Genomic DNA, 23,463 nt, shown 5'->3' on the forward strand with positions numbered 1-23,463 from the left:
AGACTTGCTTGGGTCAAGAAACACGAGCAATGGATATTAGACTGGTGGGAATCTGTCCTTTGGTGTGACGAGTCCAAATCAGGCATTTTTGGTTCCAACCGACATGTCTTTGTGAGACGCAGAGTAGATGAACAGATGATCTCTGCATGTGTGGTTGTGGTGCAATGGTGTGGGGGTGCTTTGCTGGTGACACTGTCTGTGATTTATTTAGAATTCAATGCACACTCAACCAGCATGGCTACCACAGCATTCTGTAGCGATATGCCATCCCATTTCGTTTGAGCTTAGTGGGACTATCATGTTTTTCAACAGGACAATGACCCAACACCTCCAGACTGTGTAAGGGCTATTTGACCAAGTAAGAGAGTGATGGAGTGCTGTATCAGATGACCTGGCCTCCACAATCACCCAACCTCAACCCAATTGAGATGGTTAGGGATGAGTTGGACTGCAGAGTGAAGGAAAATCAGCCAACAAGTGCTCAGCATATGTGGAAACTCCTCAAAGACTGTTGGAAAGCATTCCAGGTGAAGCTGGTTGAGAAAATGCCAAGAGTGTGCAAAGCTGTCATCAAGGCAAAGAGTGGCTACTTTGAATAATCTAAAATATATTTGGATTTGTTTAACACTTTTTTGGTTACCACATGATTCCATATGTGTTATTTCATAGTTTTGATGTTTTCACTATTATTCTACAATGTAGAAAATAGTCAAAGTAAAGAAAAACCCTTGAATGAGCAGGTGTGTCCAAACTTTTAACTGGTAATGTATATTTGTAAAGACCACACTTAATATAGAATAGAACAGGCATTTTAATGTCATTGAATTTCACTGAATTCAATTTTATTTCCTTTAATTCAAATTGCAATTACGTATCCTGTTTACTAATTCAAATTCAAGAATTGAATTGGAATTTATGAGACATTCAATTGAACTGAGCCCAACCCTTGTGTGTGTGTGTGTGTGCGGATAAGGTTACGCTCTTGAAACCACTTCCCCCCTGAAACCACAGGAAGTGAACTCTTAAACAGGAAACCAGCGCTCGGGCCAGCAGCAGCAAATCGGCAGTCAGATCCCAGAGATCAGCCAATAGCAGGATAGGTGAGAGGTCAAAGCCAACCAGAAGCCAACTGACAATCAGCTCAGCACTCCCTCTATGAGTCACTCTGTGTGTGTGTGTACCTGTGCGGAGTGGGAGGCAGACCGGGTTTCATGGAGTTGAGGGGGTTCATCGGAGGAACGGGGGGGTCAACAAGACCCTGACAGGCAGCCTGTGAGAGAGAGAGAGAGAGAGAGAGAGTGTGTATTGAAATGGTGTGTCATTTGTGTTTCATTCGTATTCTGAATAGGCCTAATTATTTTGTGATCATTTATTATTCCACGTATTATCGTTTCCTTGTCATCACCAATATCATGTCAATTGAATTTAATTGAAATGAATTGAGAGCAAAATTAGTCTCATAGCATTGAACTGAAGCAGTGATTTCACAATCGTAGCCCACACAAGTTACCCTCCTCTCCCTTTTAGCCTGTCTCTATGTGTGTGTATCCGTGTGTGTGTGTGTGTGTGTCTCAGAGCGGTAGCCTATCACTGCCTGGCATAAAGCTTCTCATAGAAGGGAGGGGCAGCAGCAGGATTTGAAGAGAACAGCCATGAAGAGGCTGCCTACACACACACAGCTCGTTAAGGGCTGAGAGAGAGCAAGAGGGGGCTTCTCTTACACTGCCATTTCTCAGTTTTAGGATCACATGCCTTCAATATAACTTTCCCTCCATCACCGTTCCCTTCCCTCCATCCCAGTCTCTCTTCTTCACCCTCCCTTTCTGCCTCTCTCTGTAAATTACTCTTCATTCCAGGGTAAGCTCCGCTAACTGACAGGCTAATTTGTTGCCAACATTAGAGCCATCTCTTTCTTCTTCGTCTCCTCTCCTCACAGAATTGGGTCAGACACCCTGCAGATTGAAGAGGGGTGGGGGGAGGGGATATATAGAGTGACAGTTACCAGACAGAAACCTTCTCTATGGATATTAGTTCCCTTCAACATTGTGTGCGCGAGTGTGGGTGTTCTCCTTCCCTCACTCTCTTCCCAATTCTCCCTCTCTTCCATTTCTCATTCCCTCGCCCCATCCTCCTCCCATCTCTCTCAGACAAAAACACCATCCGACTGTACAGCCACCACCTCGTTTTGCCTCCTACATAGCCAACATGTGTGTTGCGTCCCTGCTGTCTGAGGGGGTTTCATGGAGTCGAACAACAGTTAATTAAGTGTGTTAGAGAGGGAGTCCCACCCACATCTCTGACTCACACGGTCTGACACACAGGTTTGCATATCTATCATATCCTGTCTGTCTATCTGTCACCCACTGCGAGTACAGCCACTAGGAGCAGTCACACTGTCACTCGCCGGGAGTGTTTAGATGAGGCATCTTATGTCATTAAACACTGAGACCTCCAGATACCGCTCATATAAAGCTGAATATAAATACACGACTTAGCTTGCATTTACACAGCCATCCTAAGAAGCAAATTCAGATTATAATTTTTCTGACTGTCTACAATCAGTTTTATATGTGGCCCATATCAGATATGTGCATTACTAAGATTTGTGCATTACTAAGATTTGTGCATGGCCTTTGAAATAGCACACAGATGCAATTATAATTTCCTATCACTGTTCCTTTACATTTTTGGGTGGTTGTCATGCAACAACAGGTCATGTGCAAAAAAACACACGAAAAACGACAAAACACTTCAGAGCAAAAAAAACTGATTATAGTGTCCAGACTGAGGTCACATATGAACCATCAGAATTGTATCAGGATTGAAATCAGAACTCAAATGATCAGTTTCCATGTGGTTTCTGCTGGTTCGACAATGGGGAAAAGATCAGATTGGTATCAGATATGCCAATACATTAGAATTGGGTGACTGTGTAAACACAGGCTAGGAGTTTTTCCCACACATGGGCCGAAAAGCAATTTATACTACTGCGATTCATGGTTCTCCATGGAAAACGTACTGTGACAGCAGGTTGGGTGATGGAGGCATCTGATGAAAAGACAACTGATGTGCGGTCAGACTGCGCACCACTAACTCACATATAAGCAATGGTACTCAATCGTTCCGCGTCCCTCCAATATAGATGGACCTTTACAGTACATGGTCTGAGACACGGGTCTGAGACACAGTTGAAGTGTTCAGTGAACTGAAATACATCTACATGTTGGAGGGTAGATTAAAGGGATAGTTCACTCAAATTACAGTTTACAGGGCAATGAATCCAATAAGACATTTTGTAATTTGGGTGAACTATTCTTTTAATACACCAAGTGAAAAATCATATCGAGATTATCAGCGAGATGTCGAGAAGGAACTATTCAGAAGCTTAAGGTGGGAACACACACTGGAAACATCTCATCACGTCCTGGTATGAGGGTAGGATGGCATTACCCCTAGACACTGATCTAAGGTCAGTATTGTCTCCTCCCACCTAATAGACTTGGGGATGTTACGCTGGTCCTAGATCTGTACCTAAGGGTATGCAAGGGGAATGTTTTCCACAATTCCGAGAATGATTTCAGTGACCTCGACCCACCTGATACCTCCTGACAAACATAGATAGATTTCCCTTACCACTCACTGTGAGGCAATGCAGCTAACCTCCACCCACTTCATACTTCTGTTAATGTAGCCTCACCTATTCCTGATTAACACTCCTATAGGCCCAAACCAAACTGAGCTGTACTGGGCTGGCCTGGTTACTCATCTACTATGGCTGGGAATTGCCAGGGACCTCACGATACGATATTATCACAATACTCAGGTGCCGATACAATGTATTTTGCAATGTTCCAAACATATTGGTCACAACATGTCTCCTGCAGAGGGACAAGAGAGAGCCATGAGAACAAGTTTTGATCAGTCATGGAAATAAAAGTGCTGAAAACAAATTGGCTTCCTATTTTCCTAACAAGCTATGAAGGAAAAATATGTTAAAAAAGGGAACTATCTGAGCCAGCACAGTAGGGTTTGGGTTGGCTCCATTGGTGTGAATCAGGCATTATCATAGGCTGAACTATGACCCCTGTCCCCTGCCCCCAGCCTTCAGATGAGATAGTCCCGTTTGGTTCAGTTGGTAGAGCATGGTGCTTGCAACTCCAGGGTTGCGGGTTCTATTCCCACACGGGACCAGTAAGAAAAAGTATGGAAATATATGCAGTCATACTGTAAGTCGCTCTGGATAAGAGCGTCTGCTAAATGAATGTTTGAAAAAAAATGTTTTTTATATAATAGTGCTTTATAGCGGATCTCAACATAAAGACTTCAAACATCTGAAGTGAAGCTCCAGTTTGTTCTGCATAGCCCCTGTTTACACCTCTACTACAGTAAACCAATGTTCTCTCTCACTCACTCTGCATCTCCCCATCCATCTCCCTCTCCATTCCAAGGTCACAGTGTTTACTGCTTGTCACCAGCAGGGTTAGATTAATTAGGACACTGGCTTCTTATTGGACAAGTTCAGATAGTACTTTTACCCAGTTTCCTTCCGTTTCGTACCTAATGAATAGGACCCAGGGCTGACAAACACACTGATGGATTCCCCTACTGCTCTGCTGAATGTACATGGAAACTTGGCTCTGGCTCATGACTTGCTAATTGATGTTGTTGTGTAATAACAGTACAAACACACACTTACATACCACCCAAGAGACCAAACCACCCAGAGCAGTGGTCTGGGACCACATTCACAGAGTAGAGTACTGATCTAGGATCCACCCATTCCCTCCTTATAATTATGATCTAAAAGGCAAAACTGATCCTAGATCAGCACTCTTACTCAGATGCTTTGTAAGAACAAGCCCTGGCTGGTCTTCAACCCTAGTCCTGGAGGGCTACAGAGTCTGCAGGCTATTGTTTCAGCCCAGCACTAACATATGATTTAAATAATCAACTGATCATCAAGACCTTAATGGAAAAGTTGGCTTTTTTTTCAACCAAATCTTTTATTTTTTTATGTAAATGGAATGTTAAGGAAGGATCTTGATACCTTTTTTGTAATTTCACTTGTTTTTGAGAAACTTACCCCAAACAGCAAATCCCTTCCTCATCCTCATTGTATAGTATGGGGGCCCTGAAAAAACATGAACAAAGGCTCCATTTCTCAGTATACTGATGTCTCATTTAATTAGTTGAATCAGTTGTGTTTCCATGGGGCTGGAACAAAAGACCTTGGAGAAGGTTGTGTGTCCTCAATCCCTGTGACTGTTTGTCTGTGTGCCTGCATGTAGAGGACTCACAGCCAGATGAATGGACTCCAATGACTCACCTACCAGACCAGCAGTCCAGGATTAGGTGGCTTTCACCCTTTCACTTTTAACCCTTATTTTACCAGGTAAGTTGATTGAGAACACATTCTCATTTACAGCAAGAACCTGGGGAATAGTTACAGGGGAGACAAATGAGCCAATTGGAAGCTGGGGATGATTAGGTGACCATGATGGTATGAGGGCCAGATGGGGAATTTAGCCAAGACAGCGGGGTTAACAACCCCACATTTACGATAAGTGCCATAGGCTCTTTAGTGGCCACGGAGAGTCAGGACACCCGTTTAACATCCCATCTGAAAGACGGCACCGTACACAGGGCAACGTTCCCTATTACTGCCCTGGGGCGTTGTGATATTTTATTCTAGACCAAATGAAAGAGTGCCTCCTACTGGCCCTCCAACAGCACTTCTAGCAGCATCTTGTCTCCCATCTATGGACTGACCAGTACCTAACCTGCTTAGCTTCAGAGACAAGCCAGCAGTGGGATGCAGGGTGGTATGCTGCTGACCCACTCACTGAGAGGGATATCTGGAGGAGGGAAAAGGTGAGGAGAAACAAGTGAAGAGGGAAATGAGTCCAGTGCCATCGATCAAACTGTCAATCACCAGAGGTACCATTTGGGTTCAGGCAGGCCTTGATTACTTGAATCATAATTGCAATGAACTAGTTTGACGCTAGAATGTTGTCTATGCACTAAAGTAACTACAGTCTATCAATTTTCAGTAGATTTTATGGGTTAGTCTGAGATGCAAGCCAAATTCTTATGATTTGATCTGATTGCAGGGACAATTCACAACGGTCAAGCATTGAATTTAAAATGGTTCTAAAGACTGCCTTAGTTGACAGAATAAACAATATGTTCATAATATTGATCATATAGGATCCAAATCAAATGCTAAGTCAAATGTGCTACAAACTGACTTTTGAGAAGTACATGACTTATGATAAAGCTCTCAAAGGAACAAAGGCACGGTAAAGAGGGAACAGGGAACAGGGATGCTACAGGTCGGTGACATGTGTGCGCAGTGGAGTGTATTCATGGATGCCAAGGGAGGTCAGGCTTCCCCAAATATTTGACCAATAAATAAATTACAATTATAAAATCATTTCTCCATCTGTTTCTCCACAAAAATTGTGAATTTGCAAGTAGCTGAATCTCACTGGCGAAATCATCAGAGCGAGGGAAACAGCACCCCTCTGTCTCAGTATGTGTAGCCCATGTATCTGACGCTGTCTGGACAGGGAAACAGCACCCCTCTGTCTCAGTATGTGTAGCCCATGTATCTGACGCTGTCTGGACAGGGAAACAGCACCCCTCTGTCTCAGTATGTGTAGCCCATGTATCTGACGCTGTCTGGACAGGGAAACAGCACCCCTCTGTCTCAGTATGTGTAGCCCATGTATCTGATGCTGTCTGGACCAAAAGAGTATAACATGTGGCCGCTGTAGTATTTGATTGATTGATGCCAGCAGGCATTTGGCCTCCCTAGATAAAAAAAATAAATAGCCAATCGGCATTGAGCTGAGCTCAACTGTGGGTTGTCCTGGTGCAGCAAAACCCCCCCCAACATCGGTAAAAAAAATGCTATTTTACAGCCTGCCTGCTTGCTACTGTGTGCGGTGTGTGTGTGTCTCCAACAGCAGTGAGACAGAATTTCAGGTGACAGCAGCTGTTCTGTTGAGAAGCAGCAGAACCCTCAGGTCATCCATGCTGTTCGTCTGCATCCCGTCTGTAAGTGAGAGCCAGACACATACAGTGGGTGCATTTCAGATACATAAATTCAGCTCCTGAGTGGCAGAGGTCTAAGGCACTGGTTTGAGCCCAGGCTGGATCACAACCGGCCATGATCGGGAGTCCCATATGGCGGCGCACAATTGGCCCAGCATCATCCGGGTTAGGAGAGGGTTTGGCCGGGGTAGGTCGTCATTGTAAATAAGAATTTGCATAGTTAAATAAAAAGGTTAAATATATTAACTACCTGTTATGACTACATGTTATGGGAGTGCAGCAAGGAGCCAAGGTAAGGTGCTAGCTAGCATTAAACATATCTTATAGAAATCAATCAATCTTAACATAATCACTAGTTAACTACACACGGTTGATGATATTACTAGTTTATCTAGCTTGTCCTGCGTTGCATATAATCGATGCTGTGCTTGTTAATTTATCATTGAATCATAGCCTACTCTGCCAAACGGTTATTTAAAAAGCGCATTCGCAAAAAAAAACACTTTCGTTGCACCAATGTGTACCTAACCATAAACATCAATGCCTTTCTTAAAATCAATACACAAGTATATATTTTTAAACCTGCATATTTAGTTAATATTGCCTGCTAACATGAATTTCTTTCAACGAAGGGAAATTGTGTCACTTCTCTTGCATTCTGTGCAACAGAGTCAGGCTATATGCAGCAGTTTGGGCCGCCTGGCTCGTTGCGAACTGTGTGAAGACAAACTTCGCCAAACGGGATGATTTAACAAAAGCGCATATGCAAAAATAGCACAATCATTGCACAAATGTACCTAACCAAAAACATCAATGCCTTTCTTTAAATCAATAGACAGAGGTATATATTTTTGAACCTGCATATTTAGCTAAAAGAAATCCAGGTTAGCAGGCAATATTTAAGACGATGAAGACAGCTTGGCTGTCGAAACGTTGGTATTACATTTTTGCATCTGAGCTCCTAGAGTGTGCGGCTCTCTTTTATTTTCAAGCAGGCAATATTTAACAAGGGAAATTGTGTCACTTCTCTTGCGTTCATTGCACACAGAGTCAGGGTATATGCAGCAGTTTGGGCCGTCTGGCTCGTTGCGAACTAATTTGCCAGAATTTTACGTAATTATGACATAACATTGAAGGTTGTACAATGTAACAGGAATATTTAGACTTAGGGTTGCCACCCGTTTGATAAAATACGGAACGGTTCCGTATTTCACTGAAAGAATAAACGTCTTGTTTTCGAGATGATAGTTTCCGGATTTGACCATATTAATGACATACGGCTCTGATTTCTGTGTGTTATTATGGTATAGTTAAATCTATGAATTGATATTTGATAGAGCAGTCTGACTGAGCGGTGGTAGGCAGCAGCAGGCTCGTAAGCATTCATTCAAACAGCACTTTCGTGCGTTTGCCAGCAGCTCTCCGCTGTGCTTCAAGCATTAAGCTGTTTATGACTTCAAGCCTATCAATTCCCGAGATTAGGCTGGTGTAACCGATGCTAGCTAGTTAGCGGGGTGCACGCTAATAGCGTTTCAAATGTCACTCGCTCTGAGACTTGAAGTAGTTGTTCCCCTTGCTCTGCAAGGGCTGCGGCTTTTGTGGAGCGATGGGTAACGATGCTTCGAGGGTGGCTGTTGTCGATGTGTTCCTGGTTCGAGCCCAGGTAGGGGCGAGAGGAACGGAAGCTATACTGTTACACTGGCAATACTAAAGTGCCTATAAGAACATCCAACAGTCAAAGGTATATGAAATTCAAATGGTATAGAGAGAAATAGTCCTATAATAACTACAACCTAAAACTTCTTACCTGGGAATATTGAAGAATCAAGTTAAAATAAACCACCAGCTTTCATATGTTCTCATGTTCTGAGCAAGGAACTCAAACGTTAGCTTTCTTACATTGCACATATTGCACTTTTACTTCTCCAATACTTTTTTTTTGCATTTTTTAAACCAAATTGAACATGTTTCATTATTTATTTGAGGCTAAATTGATTTTGATTTATTATATTAAGTTAAAATAAAAAAGTGTTCATTCAGTAGTATTGTTGTAATTGTCATTATTACAAATAAATAAATGTTAAAAATCGGCCTTTTTTGGTCCTCCAATAATCAGTATCGATGTTGAAAAATCATTCGGTCGACCTCTATTCTCCAGGCATTGTAAAGATCTGATATTCCTCACAGGCCTGTGTAGAACGTGTGTATGTGGAATAGGCCTACTCCCAATCTCACCCACCTCTGGGTTTGACTCCATCTAGCAACCAGGGGACATCTGGCCAGCCGATAGACACCCAATGCCATGTATTGTCACCTAGCCTCACCTTTAACCTCTGACACCCAGCTGCCTCACCTGGCTACAGCTGGACCCCTAAATACCTGGAGCAGAGTCCCTCAACCCCCGGTCTCTGGACCAGCACTGGTCCTTGGGATGTTGCTGACCGGTCCTTTAGATGTGTTATTTGTGTATCGTTGTACATGTAGGTCTGGGTATAAAAGTGTGCGAACTAACCATTTACATATAGAAAGTCCTCATGAATACACAGGTATGTGGTGGCTGAGGTGATACACAGGGGTGATCATATTATTTGACTGCCTTGAGCTAGGTTAAGTTTGTGTTTTAGCAATTCGCAACACAGCGTCTAGTCTGATGGAAACTCACACAAAGACTATGGTGTTTAAGGAGCTAAAATTGCCTACAAGGGATGTAGCTTTTTGGCGCTAATCTATTTAGCACCAGCTCAGATCTCATCGTGAGGCGATCGACAGATCGATCGCAAGATAATATGTCAGTATACATTTGTTGTAGCCTAATAAAACACACACATTCAACCCAATTATCTCACACACACACAAAACATCAACCATACTGTTGTTGAAACGTTATGCTTTGCGCGGATACAATGTAAGCAATGCACGGACACGTTTCCACTGAAATCGTGCATCGCTTACAGATAGATGTCAGAGAATTCCAAGGCAGTCCGTGCTACATCGTAGCTACCATGCTACGCATGCTGCTCGCACTTGAAATAACAATGGGAGACATTTTGTTTCATCTAACCTTGTAATATCAGAAACTGCCCAGAGGTGTTGCGACTTGCGACCCCGTTTGTTTACAACCAGACTATTTTACTGTCAGTTATGTCCATGTTTCCCCATTCGAGAAGGGGACTCAACCACGTAATTATGCTAGCTACTTTGTAGCTAAATTAGCTATTGCCCTGTAGGCTACATACAGTACGGTAGCCAACAAGGCATGACCAAACTATTGTTTGCAGCAATTAAACAACGTGTTCCGGAGCACTTGTCAGACAAACCGAGATGCAGACGCTGTCCAAACGTTATACAGCACAGGCTAGTGACTGCATATTTAGGCTGGGTAATATTTGCAAATAGCTTAACGTTAGTGGCTACAGTAAGCTATTCGACAACGCTAGCCTAGCCATCTGGTGTTCTGCTGGGGCTTACCTTTGACTCCAACTACCCGTGGTTGGAATTCTTTATTTGATTCTGTATTATTCAGCTGGTAGATAGTTCCAAGAAGTATTGGTCGGTGACAATAAAAGTAGGCTATGTTCGCTATTTTTCCTTATATCCGCAACAGTGTGTCTTGTCTGTCTTCAAGTTGTAACGTTCGCTCCCATGTCTGGATGTGGCGAATCGTTTCCCCTTTAAAACTGTAGCTGGCAGCCTCGTCGAATGTGCCTCAAAAGATCCGTATCACTGCTTGTCCGCCGTCGTCACTACTCGGAATGTAAGCATGCACAAAAGTGAGAAGAATCGCTGTGTAGTAGTTGGTCCTTGCTCCGAGCAGCCGTTTTTGCCTATGAAACTGGATTGCATACCTCCCTGACTATTGCACAATGGCCCGCCAGCTAGAATATATTCATGAGATCACGGGGCTGTTGTCTCCGACGGGAGAAAGGCATTTTTCATGTCCCTCACACACCCTACACAAGGCTAGCGACTGACTTTTCTCCTCGCCCCTAGACCATAGTAGCTGATCATTACAGAAGGAGTCATCGAGAGAGATGTCACCCCTGCCTCCACGGTGACGTCGGTTCGGTAACGATCGTTAATCAGATTCCCATTGACGATTACATTTTGTATATTGTATATTAGGTCTGTTTCAGAATGGTAGCCTGTTTATTCAGAGGAAATGATTTAGAGTTGCAGGTAGACATCTATAGAATACAGGCCTACAAATATAGATTTCCACAGGGTAAGTGATGCATGTCTATTCAATGCATTACATTTTTATTGGAAGCAAATGAAACTATGGCCTTCATTTGTTGTCATCGTTAAAATCAGCAGTTCTCCTTGACACAAAGCATCAGTGGCAGGATAGTAATTTTCTGTTTGATACATTGGTGTGTCAATTAATTAGAGGAAGAGAGGGGTAATGGAAGGACAAAGTCACACACCTGTCCCTTTCTACAGCAGCAAGGGGGGGAGGGGTGAGCGAGATTGACCGGGTTTAGAGAGAGAGAGACACTAATGTCTGTCACTTTTATCCCTCTCAGGTGTTCCCATGGCTCTGCCTGTTCTCAGGTATCTGGGAATGCCCCTTACATGCATTGTATGGGTATAGGGGCTAAGGGAAGTATCTGAGGTGTCTAGCAGCTAATAATCAACCTTAAAAACACTTAACCGGAGTTGTGTTTAGTATGTCACTAGCACAATGTCTTGAAACCGAAAACCAAAATATGTGCTGTTATTGAACACATTCAAAACATTTTGTACCTACTAAACGTGACCCAGGCTGAGGGTAACAGATCGTACCCCTGCAGACTGAGAAGGGGGAGATGGGTTGGGTTACACCAGTGTCTGTGTGTGATATAGCACTGGTAGGGGGTCTCTTGTGTAGATCAGTGCTTCTCAAACCTTTCCTCTGGGACCCCAACCCATAACTGTCGAATTCCATAACTAGCACACCTGATTCAATTTTATTATATATAGATTTTTTTATTTCACCTTTATTTAACCAGGTAAGCTAGTTGCTACTGCGATTTTTGGTGGCGCGAGTGAAGGAGGCTTTGTTGCGAAATAGGAAGCCAATTCTAGATTTAATTTTGGATTGGAGATGTTTAATGTGAGTCTGGAAGGAGAGTTTACAGTCTAGCCAGACACCTAGGTATGTGTAGTTGTCCACATATTCTAAGTCAGAACCGTCCAGAGTAGTGATGCTAGTCGGTCGGGCGGGTGCGGGCAGCGAACGGTTGAAAAGCATGCATTTGGTTTTACTAGCGTGAATGAGCTAATCAGCAAGCCCTTAATTAGCTGAATCAGTTGTGCTAGTGGTGAAATGTAACAGGTATGTGAAACAACTGGGAGTTCCTGAGGATTGGTTTAAGGAACACTGCTGTAGTAATGAAGACAGGTTATAAAGTGTGTGTCAAGATGGAAACTAAAAAGCTTTCCTTCCTTTCTGTGCCTTCCCTTGATCTAGTGCGGTTGGTATGTTCCACCCTAGGGCAATCACATACTGTATCATGTGAATTAGCCAGATGGGAGAGGGGGAAGAGAGGGGTGCAGTGGGAGAGAGGTTGTAGGGTGGAAGATAGGGGGTGTAGAGGGAAAGAGGGGGTGCAGAGGGAGAAAGGAGGTTGACAGGGAAAGAGGGGAGTGAAGAGAGGGGATGGGAGGGAGAAATCAAAGGACAGAGGGGGTGGAGAGGGAGGGAGGTGGGATGAAAAGAGGGGGTAGGAGGGGTAAATCGAGGGGGAGAGAGGAGGGCTGCAGTGGGGAACGACAGAGAGGTGGGTGGAGAGGCAGAGCTGGAGGGAGAGGGTGGTGAGGAGAACAATAGATGAAGAGTGTTGTTGACTACGGCTGAACAGAGCTGCCCTCTCCTGATGTCAGGTCAGAGTAATACACAAGGGAACGTGTGTGTGTGTGTGTGTGTGTGTGTGTGTGTGTGTGTGTGTGTGTGTGTGTGTGTGTGTGTGTGGGACGACAAAGCCAGTGTTGGCAGACCATAGTGTCTGAACAGACAGTCACACAAGACTGAATACACAGTTAATACTCTGTTTATAGACACCTTATAGATGATTAATATACATGAAGTGGTCATAAAACTACAGCTGGTTTATGTGTGCATGTGTGTGAGTGTGGGGGGGGCAGACACAAATACACACACACACACACACACACTCACCTTGTACATTAAGTCCTGACCTGATGTAAAACACAGTTATTCAGTGTTAGGTACAGAGCTGTTCATAGCCCATCACTAGCAGAGATTCAGAAGCAAGGACACATTGCTCAGTATGCACTGAGGTAAGTCTGAGTTGTGTGTGTGTGTGTGTGTGTTTATAGGTGTCTGCAGTGTGTGTGCAGAGGTGTCTGCAGTATTCTGCTAGAGGGCAGCGTAGCGTGGAGAAAACACTCCGACCTGCAGTTTTCCGTTGCCCTGGAAACAGGTAGAGATCCTCTCCTGTTCTTCATCTTTCTCTCCTCTACCCAGTGTCCCCTCCTCCTCTCCCTCCTACTCCTCCTCTTCCCTCTTCCCCCCACCGCCTCCTCTTCACCCTCCTCCTCCCTCAATTCCTTCCTCTCCACCCCGTCCTATGCCCCCTCCCCCCACGACCTGCCGCAGCGCGAACACACACACACTCACCAACTCCCCACCATTCCAATTCACTGCAGTCATTTAACAACCGACTCTTCCTAACTCCCACTCCACATACTAGCACACAGAGTGAACGCACACACACTCAAGCATGTACACACACACACACGCTTACAGGGCACAGGGTCAAATGGTGCTTCAGTATTGATCTGATATTTGTGTGTGTGTGTGTGTGTGTGTGTGTGTGTGTGTGTGTGTGTGTGTGTGTGGTTGAGACAGGAGGATCACTATTGCAGCAATATGACCTCCAGCTAATCTCTCAGAAGAGACGGAGGGAGAGAAATAAGAGAGGGAGGAGAGAGAAGAGAAAGAGAGAGACAAGAAGGAGAGAAAGAGAGTAAAAGAAAGAGGGAGGGGGAGAGAGAGAGGAGAGAGAGTGTGTGAAGTGTCTGCATGTGATTATGTCTGTCTCTGCACTGCTATTGCTGCAGCTGATGATGGAGACAAAGGGAATGGAAGCTTTTTCCTTTCTTTCTCTCTCTCTCTTTCTATGTCTCCCTCTCCTGTGCTGACCTTCTGTCTCTTACACTCTTTTACATTATTTTAGAGACGCTAGACACACACACAGACACAGGTGTGTGTGCTTACCCACACATGCAAGGTAGCCTTTCTTCATTTTCTGGCCTTTCTTGGTCAGTGTTTTGTTTTTCTGTTTTCTCAGTGCATTCCATTGTGGTGACTTCTCTCTGGCCAGGGGCGGAACATTCCACAGAAATGGCTGACCCACAATAACACACACACAGGCAGGAAGAGTGAACAAGGGTCTCCACCCTCGCTCAGCCAAATACAGTAGTCCTACACACACACACACACACACACACACACAACTTATCCATGTAATGACTCAGACACATACTGCTCATACAATCTCTAGCAATGTGTAGTCCCTGGTTTTCCCTCTCATATTTGCAGACCACATGCCTAAGGCAAACGGATACAGTTGCCATCTGCCTCTCTACCCCTCACACTCACAAAGCCTAGTGACTGGGACTGGCACAGTTATTGTATCGTCGTGTATCCAACAATTAAAGACAAAAATCGTGAACAAAAAAAAAAGATAATCATCTTAATATTCATTTTAGGAGTAGGTGGGATACAACTTTGTATTCAAGTAGATATAGTTTTACCCTATAGCAGTTTTAAATGTTTACAGGAAATGGGTAAAGTTGGTAGTCATTTGACGAGTAGAACAGGACGAACGGGAGGAGAAGCTTAATTTCCAAAAGTTCAAATGGTCAGAACCATTTTTTTTGTGTGTATTTTACCCCCTTTTTCTCCCAATTTCTTGATATCCAAATGCGATCCCATTACAATCTTGTCTCATCGCTGCAACTCCCCAACGGGCTCGGGAGAAGCGAAGGTCGAGTCATGCGTCCTCCAACACATGACCCGCCAAACCGCGCTTTTTAACAACTGCCCTCTTAACCTGGAAGCCAGCTGCACCAATGTGTAGGAGGAAACATTATCTAACTATCGAAGTTAGCCTGCAGTCGCACGGCCCGCCACAAGGAGTCACTAGAGCACAATGAGCCAAGTAAAGCCCCCCCAGCCAATCCTCTAACTCGGATGACGCTGGGCCAATTGTACACCGTCCTATGGTACTCCAGGTCGCGGCCGGTTGTGACACAGGCCGGGATCGAACCCGGGTCTGTAGTGACGCCTCAGAACCATTCATTTTTGAGACAGGGGTGTTCCCAAAGCTGTGCTCTATTCATTAGGTATGTCATTGCTAATTTTCAAAAATGCATTATGATGCATTACTAGCTCAAAACATTTTAAAACAATTTTGACAATAACCAAGTCTATTTGCATGACAATTAACTGTTACCCAAAATTCCATAATCCTCACAGCCCCACATACCTGTGTCTGTGTGCCCTGACTACACACACACACACACACACACACACACACACACACACACACACACACACATTCACAACAGTGGAGGCTGCTGTGGGGAGGACAGCTCATAATAATGGCTGGAATGGAGTCAATGGAATTGTATCAAGCAAATCAAAGATGTGGTTTCCATGTGGTTGAAACCACTCCATTGACTTCATTCCAGACATTATTAGGAGCTGTCCTCCCCACAGCAGCCTCCACTGACACACACACACAGGCATGTACACATACAGGTCCACAGGCATGTCATGCACGAACACACAAACAACTCCAACCCCTCCATCTGTCCAGAAACATATTGATAACAGACCGATGGTGTGTTTTAATAGTCCATCCTATTTTTGCCTCTTATTCTGTGTTTCCAGATCAGATTAGGGAATTAGTGGAGTATGAGGAGACAGTGCATAAATTTGACGACACCAGAGCCCCTGGATTACACTGTCTATCACCGCCACCTTGTGTTCAAGGGTGGTCTTGACAGTTACTCTTCCACATAGCGAATTTGCACAGATACCTGCTTTATTTCGTGCTGAATATGCAATGACAAATTATAAAAATGTGCGAATAAAATAACTAGCTAGTTTAGTCGATTGAGTGTAGTCAACTTTGTTCTAAAGGCAGAAATTATCTGATTGGTTTCTAAAAGGTAAATGGGCGGAGTTTAACAGATGCACAACTTTTAAAAACAAGCGGAGGTTTGAACTGAGAATCTTGTTAATTAAACTTTGACATACAAGTTGTAATGTTTTGAAATCATTATTGTGTCACAGATAAGTGTGACAATATCGCTAAAATACAACTAGTCGCCTGACTTGAAGCAAAGAATAATTAATCAGAGCAAGCTAGCTAGCTATGCATTTAGCAACCTCAAATTAATAAATAGAGCTAGCTAGGTAGCTAGGTGTCAAATCTACAAGTCAGCTAACATTTTCTTAATTGAAATGTTAAATTTAATCAACTATATGAATTTAAGAAAATGGGGATGGACAGATAGCTAGCTAATTTTCCCCCAACATCGGACACTCTCTAGCGGTTGGAGGATTAAATCACTTTGAGCTCAACATTTAAATGGCCTGGAAAATAACGGTACGTTTTGCAACTAAATACACCTTTCTAGTTAGCTGACCACCAATTTTCATTGCAGTTTATGTAAATTAAGTTATGTTTTGAGAGTTTTCAAAAAAGTTATATATATATATATATATATATATATATATATATATATATATACATACATACATACATACATACATACATACATACATACATACATATCATTTAATATCCAACTTTTTACCTAAATTATTCAAACTCATATGTGAGTATTAAACTGTTATCTACTTTCTCAAAACAAAAGATGAATCTGTAAAACAAATAATGAGACAGTATTTGGTTACAACACTGGAGAAGATGATTTAATGATGAATGATTTTTAAGAGTACAGGAGGGCATACCGGGCTACGCAATGAAAAGTTGACATTCAAGTATTTTGTTTTTACTGGAAGACTAGCCAACTAGTCAACTATCTAGTAAACACTTCGGATACGAGGCTGGTGTCTCTTTTTTAACAAAATTAAACATATATCTTGTAATTGAACAAAATAGTAAGATGGCGAATAACTGGGGGACCATGTTTTTATTTTTTTAAATGTAACCTTTATTTAACTAGGCAAGTCAATTACAAACAAATTCTTATTTACAATGACGGCTTATCCCGGCCAAACCCGGACCAATTGTGCGCCACCCTATGGAACTCCCAATCACGGACGGATGTGATACAGTTTGAAACCGAACCAAGGACTGTAGATGCAGGGACCTCTTGCACTGAGATGCAGTGACTTAGACAGCTGCGCCACTTGGGAGCCCATATACCGATAATATAGGACATATTTTTTTTGCTAAACCGCTTATCAAAAAGCTGATAGTAGTAGTATTTTCATTGAAATGCATTGATGGCTTGATCACAAGATAACGCTGTTGAATATACCGATAATATGATAATTACTAATGTTGAGTCATAGAATAGAGCTAGCTAGCTAGGTCGCAAATATCAGTTAATCTGCTTCCATTTAATTTATCAGAATATTTAGTTGAATAAACTTAAACATTTCAATGGACTGTTATGCTTCACTGGGGGCAGAAACATAAAATGCTACGCTAAATGTAGCTTAGCTGAGCAGAGAGCTATTTCCTTAAATTGAAATGAAATAGAAATCGCTAGCAAGTTAGGTGACAAATCTGCTAGTAAATCTGTTCGTTGAATAAGTGATATAAACCAGAAAAATTGTCTAGCTCTTTTTTATGATTCAACATTATCTACTTAACCAGCTAGTCCAGTTTAGTTTAGCATTTTACATTTCGGGAACCCAGGGCTAGTTCATTCCATTTTTTTTGTTTATTTAGCTTATTCCACAAAATACTGATGAAGTGGGCGATTACTTAATGGTATATTTGAGACCTAGCTAGCTAGCTTTATTCTATGACTCAACATTTAGTAAGAGATCTGCAAATCAACTAGCTCTGTTTATCTTAGCAATTTACATTGCTGTCCTCGTTTGTGTGCTTATTCAACTTAACATTTCAATAAAACAAATGTTAGCTGACTTTCTTGTATATTTGCTAGCTAGCTCCATTCACTAATTCAATATGAGTAGCTAATTCTGTAGCTATTCTGAGTTCAAACCTATTCCATGTTTCCAAAAATTGTGCAACTGTTAAACTCTGACCATTGACCTTTTAGAAACCAATCGGATTTGTTCTTCCCTAAACCAATCAGATTATTTCTGCCCTAAGAACAACGTTGACTTCACTTCATAAAAACACGCACGTATAGCGTTACGTCATATGCACAGTCGACGTGCTTGAAAATTTGCCTAGTCTACGTTTCACTTTCATTTTCAGGATTGCTGGAACTTCGCGAAGAGTTCTAGATGGAAAAGCACATATTTTTGCTCTTCAGAAATTAGCTGCGGATTCGGGCATCATTTAAGTGAGTAGCCCACCTACACAATGTATCCCCGGTGCGTGTAACGTTTATTAATCCAATTATCAAATAGGATTGTTCAATTTGAATAATAGAAACGGAGTTAAACATTTTCAATGTTGTAATTTACCTTGTCGTTTGAAAAGGGAAAGTACAAATATTGGTGCTGTTAGGAAAACTGGGTGATTGTCAAATACATGGTTCTAGTGGACGCCACTAGGCTACTACAGTGCACAGGGCGAGACCCTATACTCATCCAAAATTATAATTGGTTGTGTATGGTCCGATCGGTCCTTTTACTCTTGACACATTGGCTTCCGGGTTAAGCGGGCAGGTGCTAAAAGAAGCGCTGTTTGTTATGTTTCAGAGGACGCATGACTCGATCTTCTTGTCCCGAGCCCGTTGGATGAGACAGGATATAATTTGTGGGGGGAAATAAATAAAGAACCAACACACACACACACACACACACACACACACACACATACCAGAGCAGGCAGGAAAGCGAGTGCTACGATTCACGGACTTCGGCCCTTTAGAGGCGAAGTTGGGCACATATAACAGGCCGTCACTGTGCGCAAACACACACACATACATACATACATACAACTTCAGACTATAGGCATACACTCTTCTAATGGCCATGGTGCGTTATGAGCACAACCTGATGAAGAAACTCGTAGCTCTGTCACTGACTGAGAAGAGACCTGGGATTGAGTCCCTATCATTCTGCCCTCTGAAGTGGCTACAATGTTCTGCTGTGTAGCAAACACCTTTCGTAGCCTACAGTAGTTTAGAAGTCTTAACATCTTGGCCTATGTGACGAAAGGAACGTTCAGAATAGGGGGTGTCAATAATCTTTGTGTAATGGCAACTTAACGACCATGGTGCTTTACTAACAGTAGTATTTCCCCCTTATGGCAACTATTCTAACGACTGTAAATAGTACATAGTACACCCAATGAAACAAATTATCTTGAGATATGTTGCTATGTCGAACTGCCTTCCAAATTTGCTACAACTGCTATTTTGCTGCCCATTACAAACCTACACTGGCCCACTATATTGAGAACCCATAACCTGTACGCTAACAGTAGGTTGCAGTGGGCAAGTGAAATTAAATGAGACTATAGTTTAACGGCATTATAGGTCTATAGGCCTATCCAATGACTGTGGGAGGGATTTTATACAAACGTGTCTGTGGGACGAGAGGCAACTCAAGGACCACTCCTGCAAAGCAATGTAATTTAGGTGCTGTTTGAATATATTCATGGATGGATTCTCAGTTTCTTGAAATACTTTTTGTATTTAGATCAATTATTATGTGGACACCTGCTCTTCTAGTATCTCATTCCAAAATCATGGGCATTATTATGGAGTTGCTACTAAAACAGTCTCCACTCTTCTGGGAAGGCTTTCCACTAGATGTTGGAACATTGCTGCGGGGACTTGCTTCCATTCAGCAACAAGAGCATTAGTGAAGTTGGGCACCAATGTTGGGCGATTAGGCCTGGCTCACAGTCGGAGTTCCAATTCATTCCAAGTGTGTTCAGTGGGGTTGAGGTCAGGGCTCTGTGCAGGCCAGTCAAGTTCTTTCACACTAATCTCAACAAACCATTTCTGTATGGACCTCGCATTGTGCGCAGGGGTATTGTCATGCTGAAATAGAAAAGTGCCTTACAGAAACTGTTGCCACAAAGTTGGAAGCACAGAATCGTCTAGAATGTCATTGTATGCTGTAGTTTTAAGATTTCCCTTCACTGGAACTAAGAAGCCTACCCCGAACAATGAAAATCAGACCCAGACCATTATTCCTCCTCCTCCAAACAAAGTTGGCACTATGCATTCGGCAGGTAGTGTTCTCCTGGCATCCGCCAAACCCTGATTCGACTGCCAGATGGTGAAGCGTGATTCATCACTCCAGAGAACGCTTTTCCACTGCTCCAGAGTCCAATGGTGGCGAGCTTTACACCACTCCAGCTGATGCTTGGCATTGCGCATGGTGATCTTAGGCTTGTGTGCGGCTGCCATGGAAACCCATTTCGTGAAGCTCCCGTCGAACAGTTCTTGTGCTGGCATTGCTTCCAGAGGCAGTTTGGAACTCGGTAGTGAGTGTTGCATGGACAGACAATTTTTACGCGATTCAGCACTCGGTGGTCCCATTGTATGAGCTTGTGTGGCCTAGATGTTTCCACTTTACAATAACAGCACTAGCAGGGCAGAAAATTGACCAACTGGCTTGTTGGAAAGATGACATCCTATGACGGTGCCACGTTGAAAGTCACTCTTCAGTAAGGCCATTCTACTGCCAATGTTTGGCTATTGAGATTGCATGGCTGTTTGCGTGATTCAATGTGCTTGATTTTATACACCTGTCAGCAATGGGTGTGGCTGAAAATAGCCAAATCCACTAAATTGAAGGGGTGTCGACATACTTTTGTATACACAGTGTATATTAGATCAATGATCATAGGCTATAGAAATAATCACTGATCTGACATCACTTGGTTGGTAGCCTAGCGTAACATCACCTATCATTCAAGGATGGGAGGACTGAAGGATGCATAGGTTATCCCAAATCAGGAGCATCGTCTCCATTATAGGCTATGCATTTATCTCAGCTATACCGCTAACTTAGGCTACTTGTTCACCGTACAGAAGCTAGTGTCTCAACCTTTAATAGGTTATAACAATGGACCGTAACATTGCTGTCTCAGACGCTGCTTTACCTGAACCCCTGCCCCAAGATGTTCATAACAGGGGTTCGGGGGGCAACTCGTGAGTCGACAGGGACACGCAATAGATCTCGGCACAATCTGTGCATTAGGCTACATTCACCAGATAACAAGCCTATGAGGCTACTTCATTGGATGTTTACATAAAACACAATGCCATTACGCACAGATTTGTAAGTTTACCTTCCATTTCGACTTATAGGCTAGGCGTAGCTGTTAGACTTTCTATATGCGCGGTGTTGGCATACGCAGGGGTTTGAAGATAACATTGTAGCGAAGGGCAGTCTGACAGCAACTGATGTACGCAACTAGTCAGTGACCGTACCAAGAGAGTTAACCCCATTCAGTGTCCCGACAACGCACGATGGCCGTTAGAATGGTATAGCATTGCTTCGGAGATACCTGGTGTTTCTGTGTGTGTGTGTGTGTAAGTGCGGACTGTGACCAGAAATCAACCCTAGCATTTATAACACACTGGGCCATGTTTTTCCTCAAGGCCCCCCACAGCAGCCCATTTATTTCCTTGTAGCCCCCAGTATTAGCCAGATAATGATCTTTTTGTGCAAAAACATGCCCAAAATGCCAAATGGCCAATCCACCCCTGCCACTAAATTAACATCCACCACCCACACTCCTCTATGAGATGAAGTGTGCATGACTTTAGAGATACAGGCAGCAATGTGATACACTAACCACCACACTGTTGTTACTTTGCTCACCCCCTCAGACCATTAACATATTTAGCAAAAAGAAACATTCATAACTTATACCAGTGATTAAGATATTCTTAGCAGGATAATGTTAAACTTGCATGCATGATTTCAGACATCAACTCAAGGTTTTGAACTGTTGTAAATGTAGCCTACACACAATTTCCTTTTTCTCAGAGTGGAAAAATAAGATCTTACCCAGATGAACCAACATATATAACGGTTCCATCTGAGTGTAGGCCATGAGACCACAATGCACTGCAGCGCTGCAGAGCGTCATGGAAACTCCCTCTCTGTGTGGGCAGAAAGCAGGAAGTGGTGTGATTCTCAGAAACAGGTTTAGAAGTGATATACACACATCAGAATGAAAATAAATGCACAAAAGAAGACATTGTAATCACTTGATTTCTGGAATAGGCTCTTTGAGGTTTTTGTTTTTAGCCTTCACCTCCAAGTCAGTCATGAGTCATCCCAGGTTTCAGCATCCCTTAGGTAGAAATAAGTCAGACTTAGAATCTGTCATTTACAGCTTTATTATTGAGTATAACATGAATACACAGTAGCAGTTTTTGTTTGCTTGTAAATAATTGTTTTCCTTGATCATTTGCACACAAAAAAACAAGTAAGACCGGCCCATCCGGGTAAAAACTGATTAGCCAATCCGCCCCTGTGTGTGTGTGTGTAACAGTATATCTTTAGACCGTCCCCTCGCCCATACCCGGGCGCGAACCAGGGACCCTCTGCACACATCAACAACAGTCACCCACGAAGCATCGCTCCACAAAAGCCACGGCCCTTGCAGAGCAAGGGAAACTACTACTTCAAGGTCTCAGAGCAAGTGACGTCACCGATTGAAACGCTATTTAGCGCAAACCACCGCTAACTAAGCTAGCCGTTTTACATCCGTTACATGTGTCACAACCTGACCTTAGTATTCTTTGTTTTCTTTATTATTTTGGTCAGTGGCATGCCGTGGGCCTGGGGCCTGGGCCTTCAGTGAGGTCCTACACAGTCCCACCCGAATTAATCCACCTCTCATGGCTCTAGACACTATACATTTAGACAGAAACGCAGTATAACCAGGCGTTGCGTCACCTTGAAATTGACATTTTTATTCAGAGAATTGCAGGGGAAGAGTACAATACAGTACAGTTCAACTAATAGGCAAGAACATAGTCGAGTGCAACAGAGTTATATTAATATTCTTCTTCTATCCATTTCTGGTCCACAAACTTTGAGCTTTAAGTCCCCCCCCCAAAAAATACAGTTCCTGTTTACCCAAAAACATGACACAATCAATGAGTCTTTTCAATATTTCCCTATTTTTCTTCACCTTTTCATTGTGCAGCTCTGTTACCCTGCGCGCTTGTTTGTTGAGCTGTAGATCCACTCGGGTGTCCCCAAAAGTTTTCAAAAGCACCATTGCTTGTAAGTGGCCAGACATA

At 43.0% G+C, this 23,463-nt stretch overlaps 2 protein-coding genes across 12 annotated transcripts in view; one reads left to right on the forward strand and one right to left on the reverse strand.

Annotated features, from left to right (window-relative positions):
- The window catches only part of zmiz2 (zinc finger, MIZ-type containing 2), a 36,680-nt gene extending 25,665 nt beyond the window's left edge, over positions 1–11,015 (reverse strand). For 7 of the 9 annotated variants that reach the window (XM_021601928.2, XM_021601934.2, XM_021601931.2 and 4 more), the window contains exons 1-2: positions 10,525–10,926; positions 1,182–1,270 (exon numbers count right to left, since the gene is read on the reverse strand). In XM_021601928.2, the coding sequence (XP_021457603.1) occupies positions 1,182–1,231 (50 nt within the window). In that variant the 5' untranslated portion in view covers positions 1,232–1,270; positions 10,525–10,926. Of the gene's footprint in view, positions 1–1,181; positions 1,271–5,083; positions 5,132–10,524 lie in introns of all 9 variants that reach the window. The other 2 variants (XM_021601927.2, XM_021601930.2) reach the window with 2 other exon arrangements.
- pargl (poly (ADP-ribose) glycohydrolase, like) overlaps positions 10,988–23,463 on the forward strand; it is a 40,906-nt gene continuing 28,430 nt past the window's right edge. The window contains exons 1-2 of one of the 3 annotated variants that reach the window (XM_021601938.2): positions 11,001–11,121; positions 13,375–13,478. The gene's annotated coding sequence lies outside the window, so the exon portion shown is untranslated. Of the gene's footprint in view, positions 11,122–13,374; positions 13,479–18,424; positions 18,580–23,463 lie in introns of those variants that run through there. The other 2 variants (XM_021601940.2, XM_021601937.2) reach the window with 2 other exon arrangements.

This window comes from Oncorhynchus mykiss, chromosome 5 (genome assembly GCF_013265735.2).
Source record: "Oncorhynchus mykiss isolate Arlee chromosome 5, USDA_OmykA_1.1, whole genome shotgun sequence".
Taxonomy (NCBI): Eukaryota; Metazoa; Chordata; class Actinopteri; order Salmoniformes; family Salmonidae; genus Oncorhynchus; species Oncorhynchus mykiss.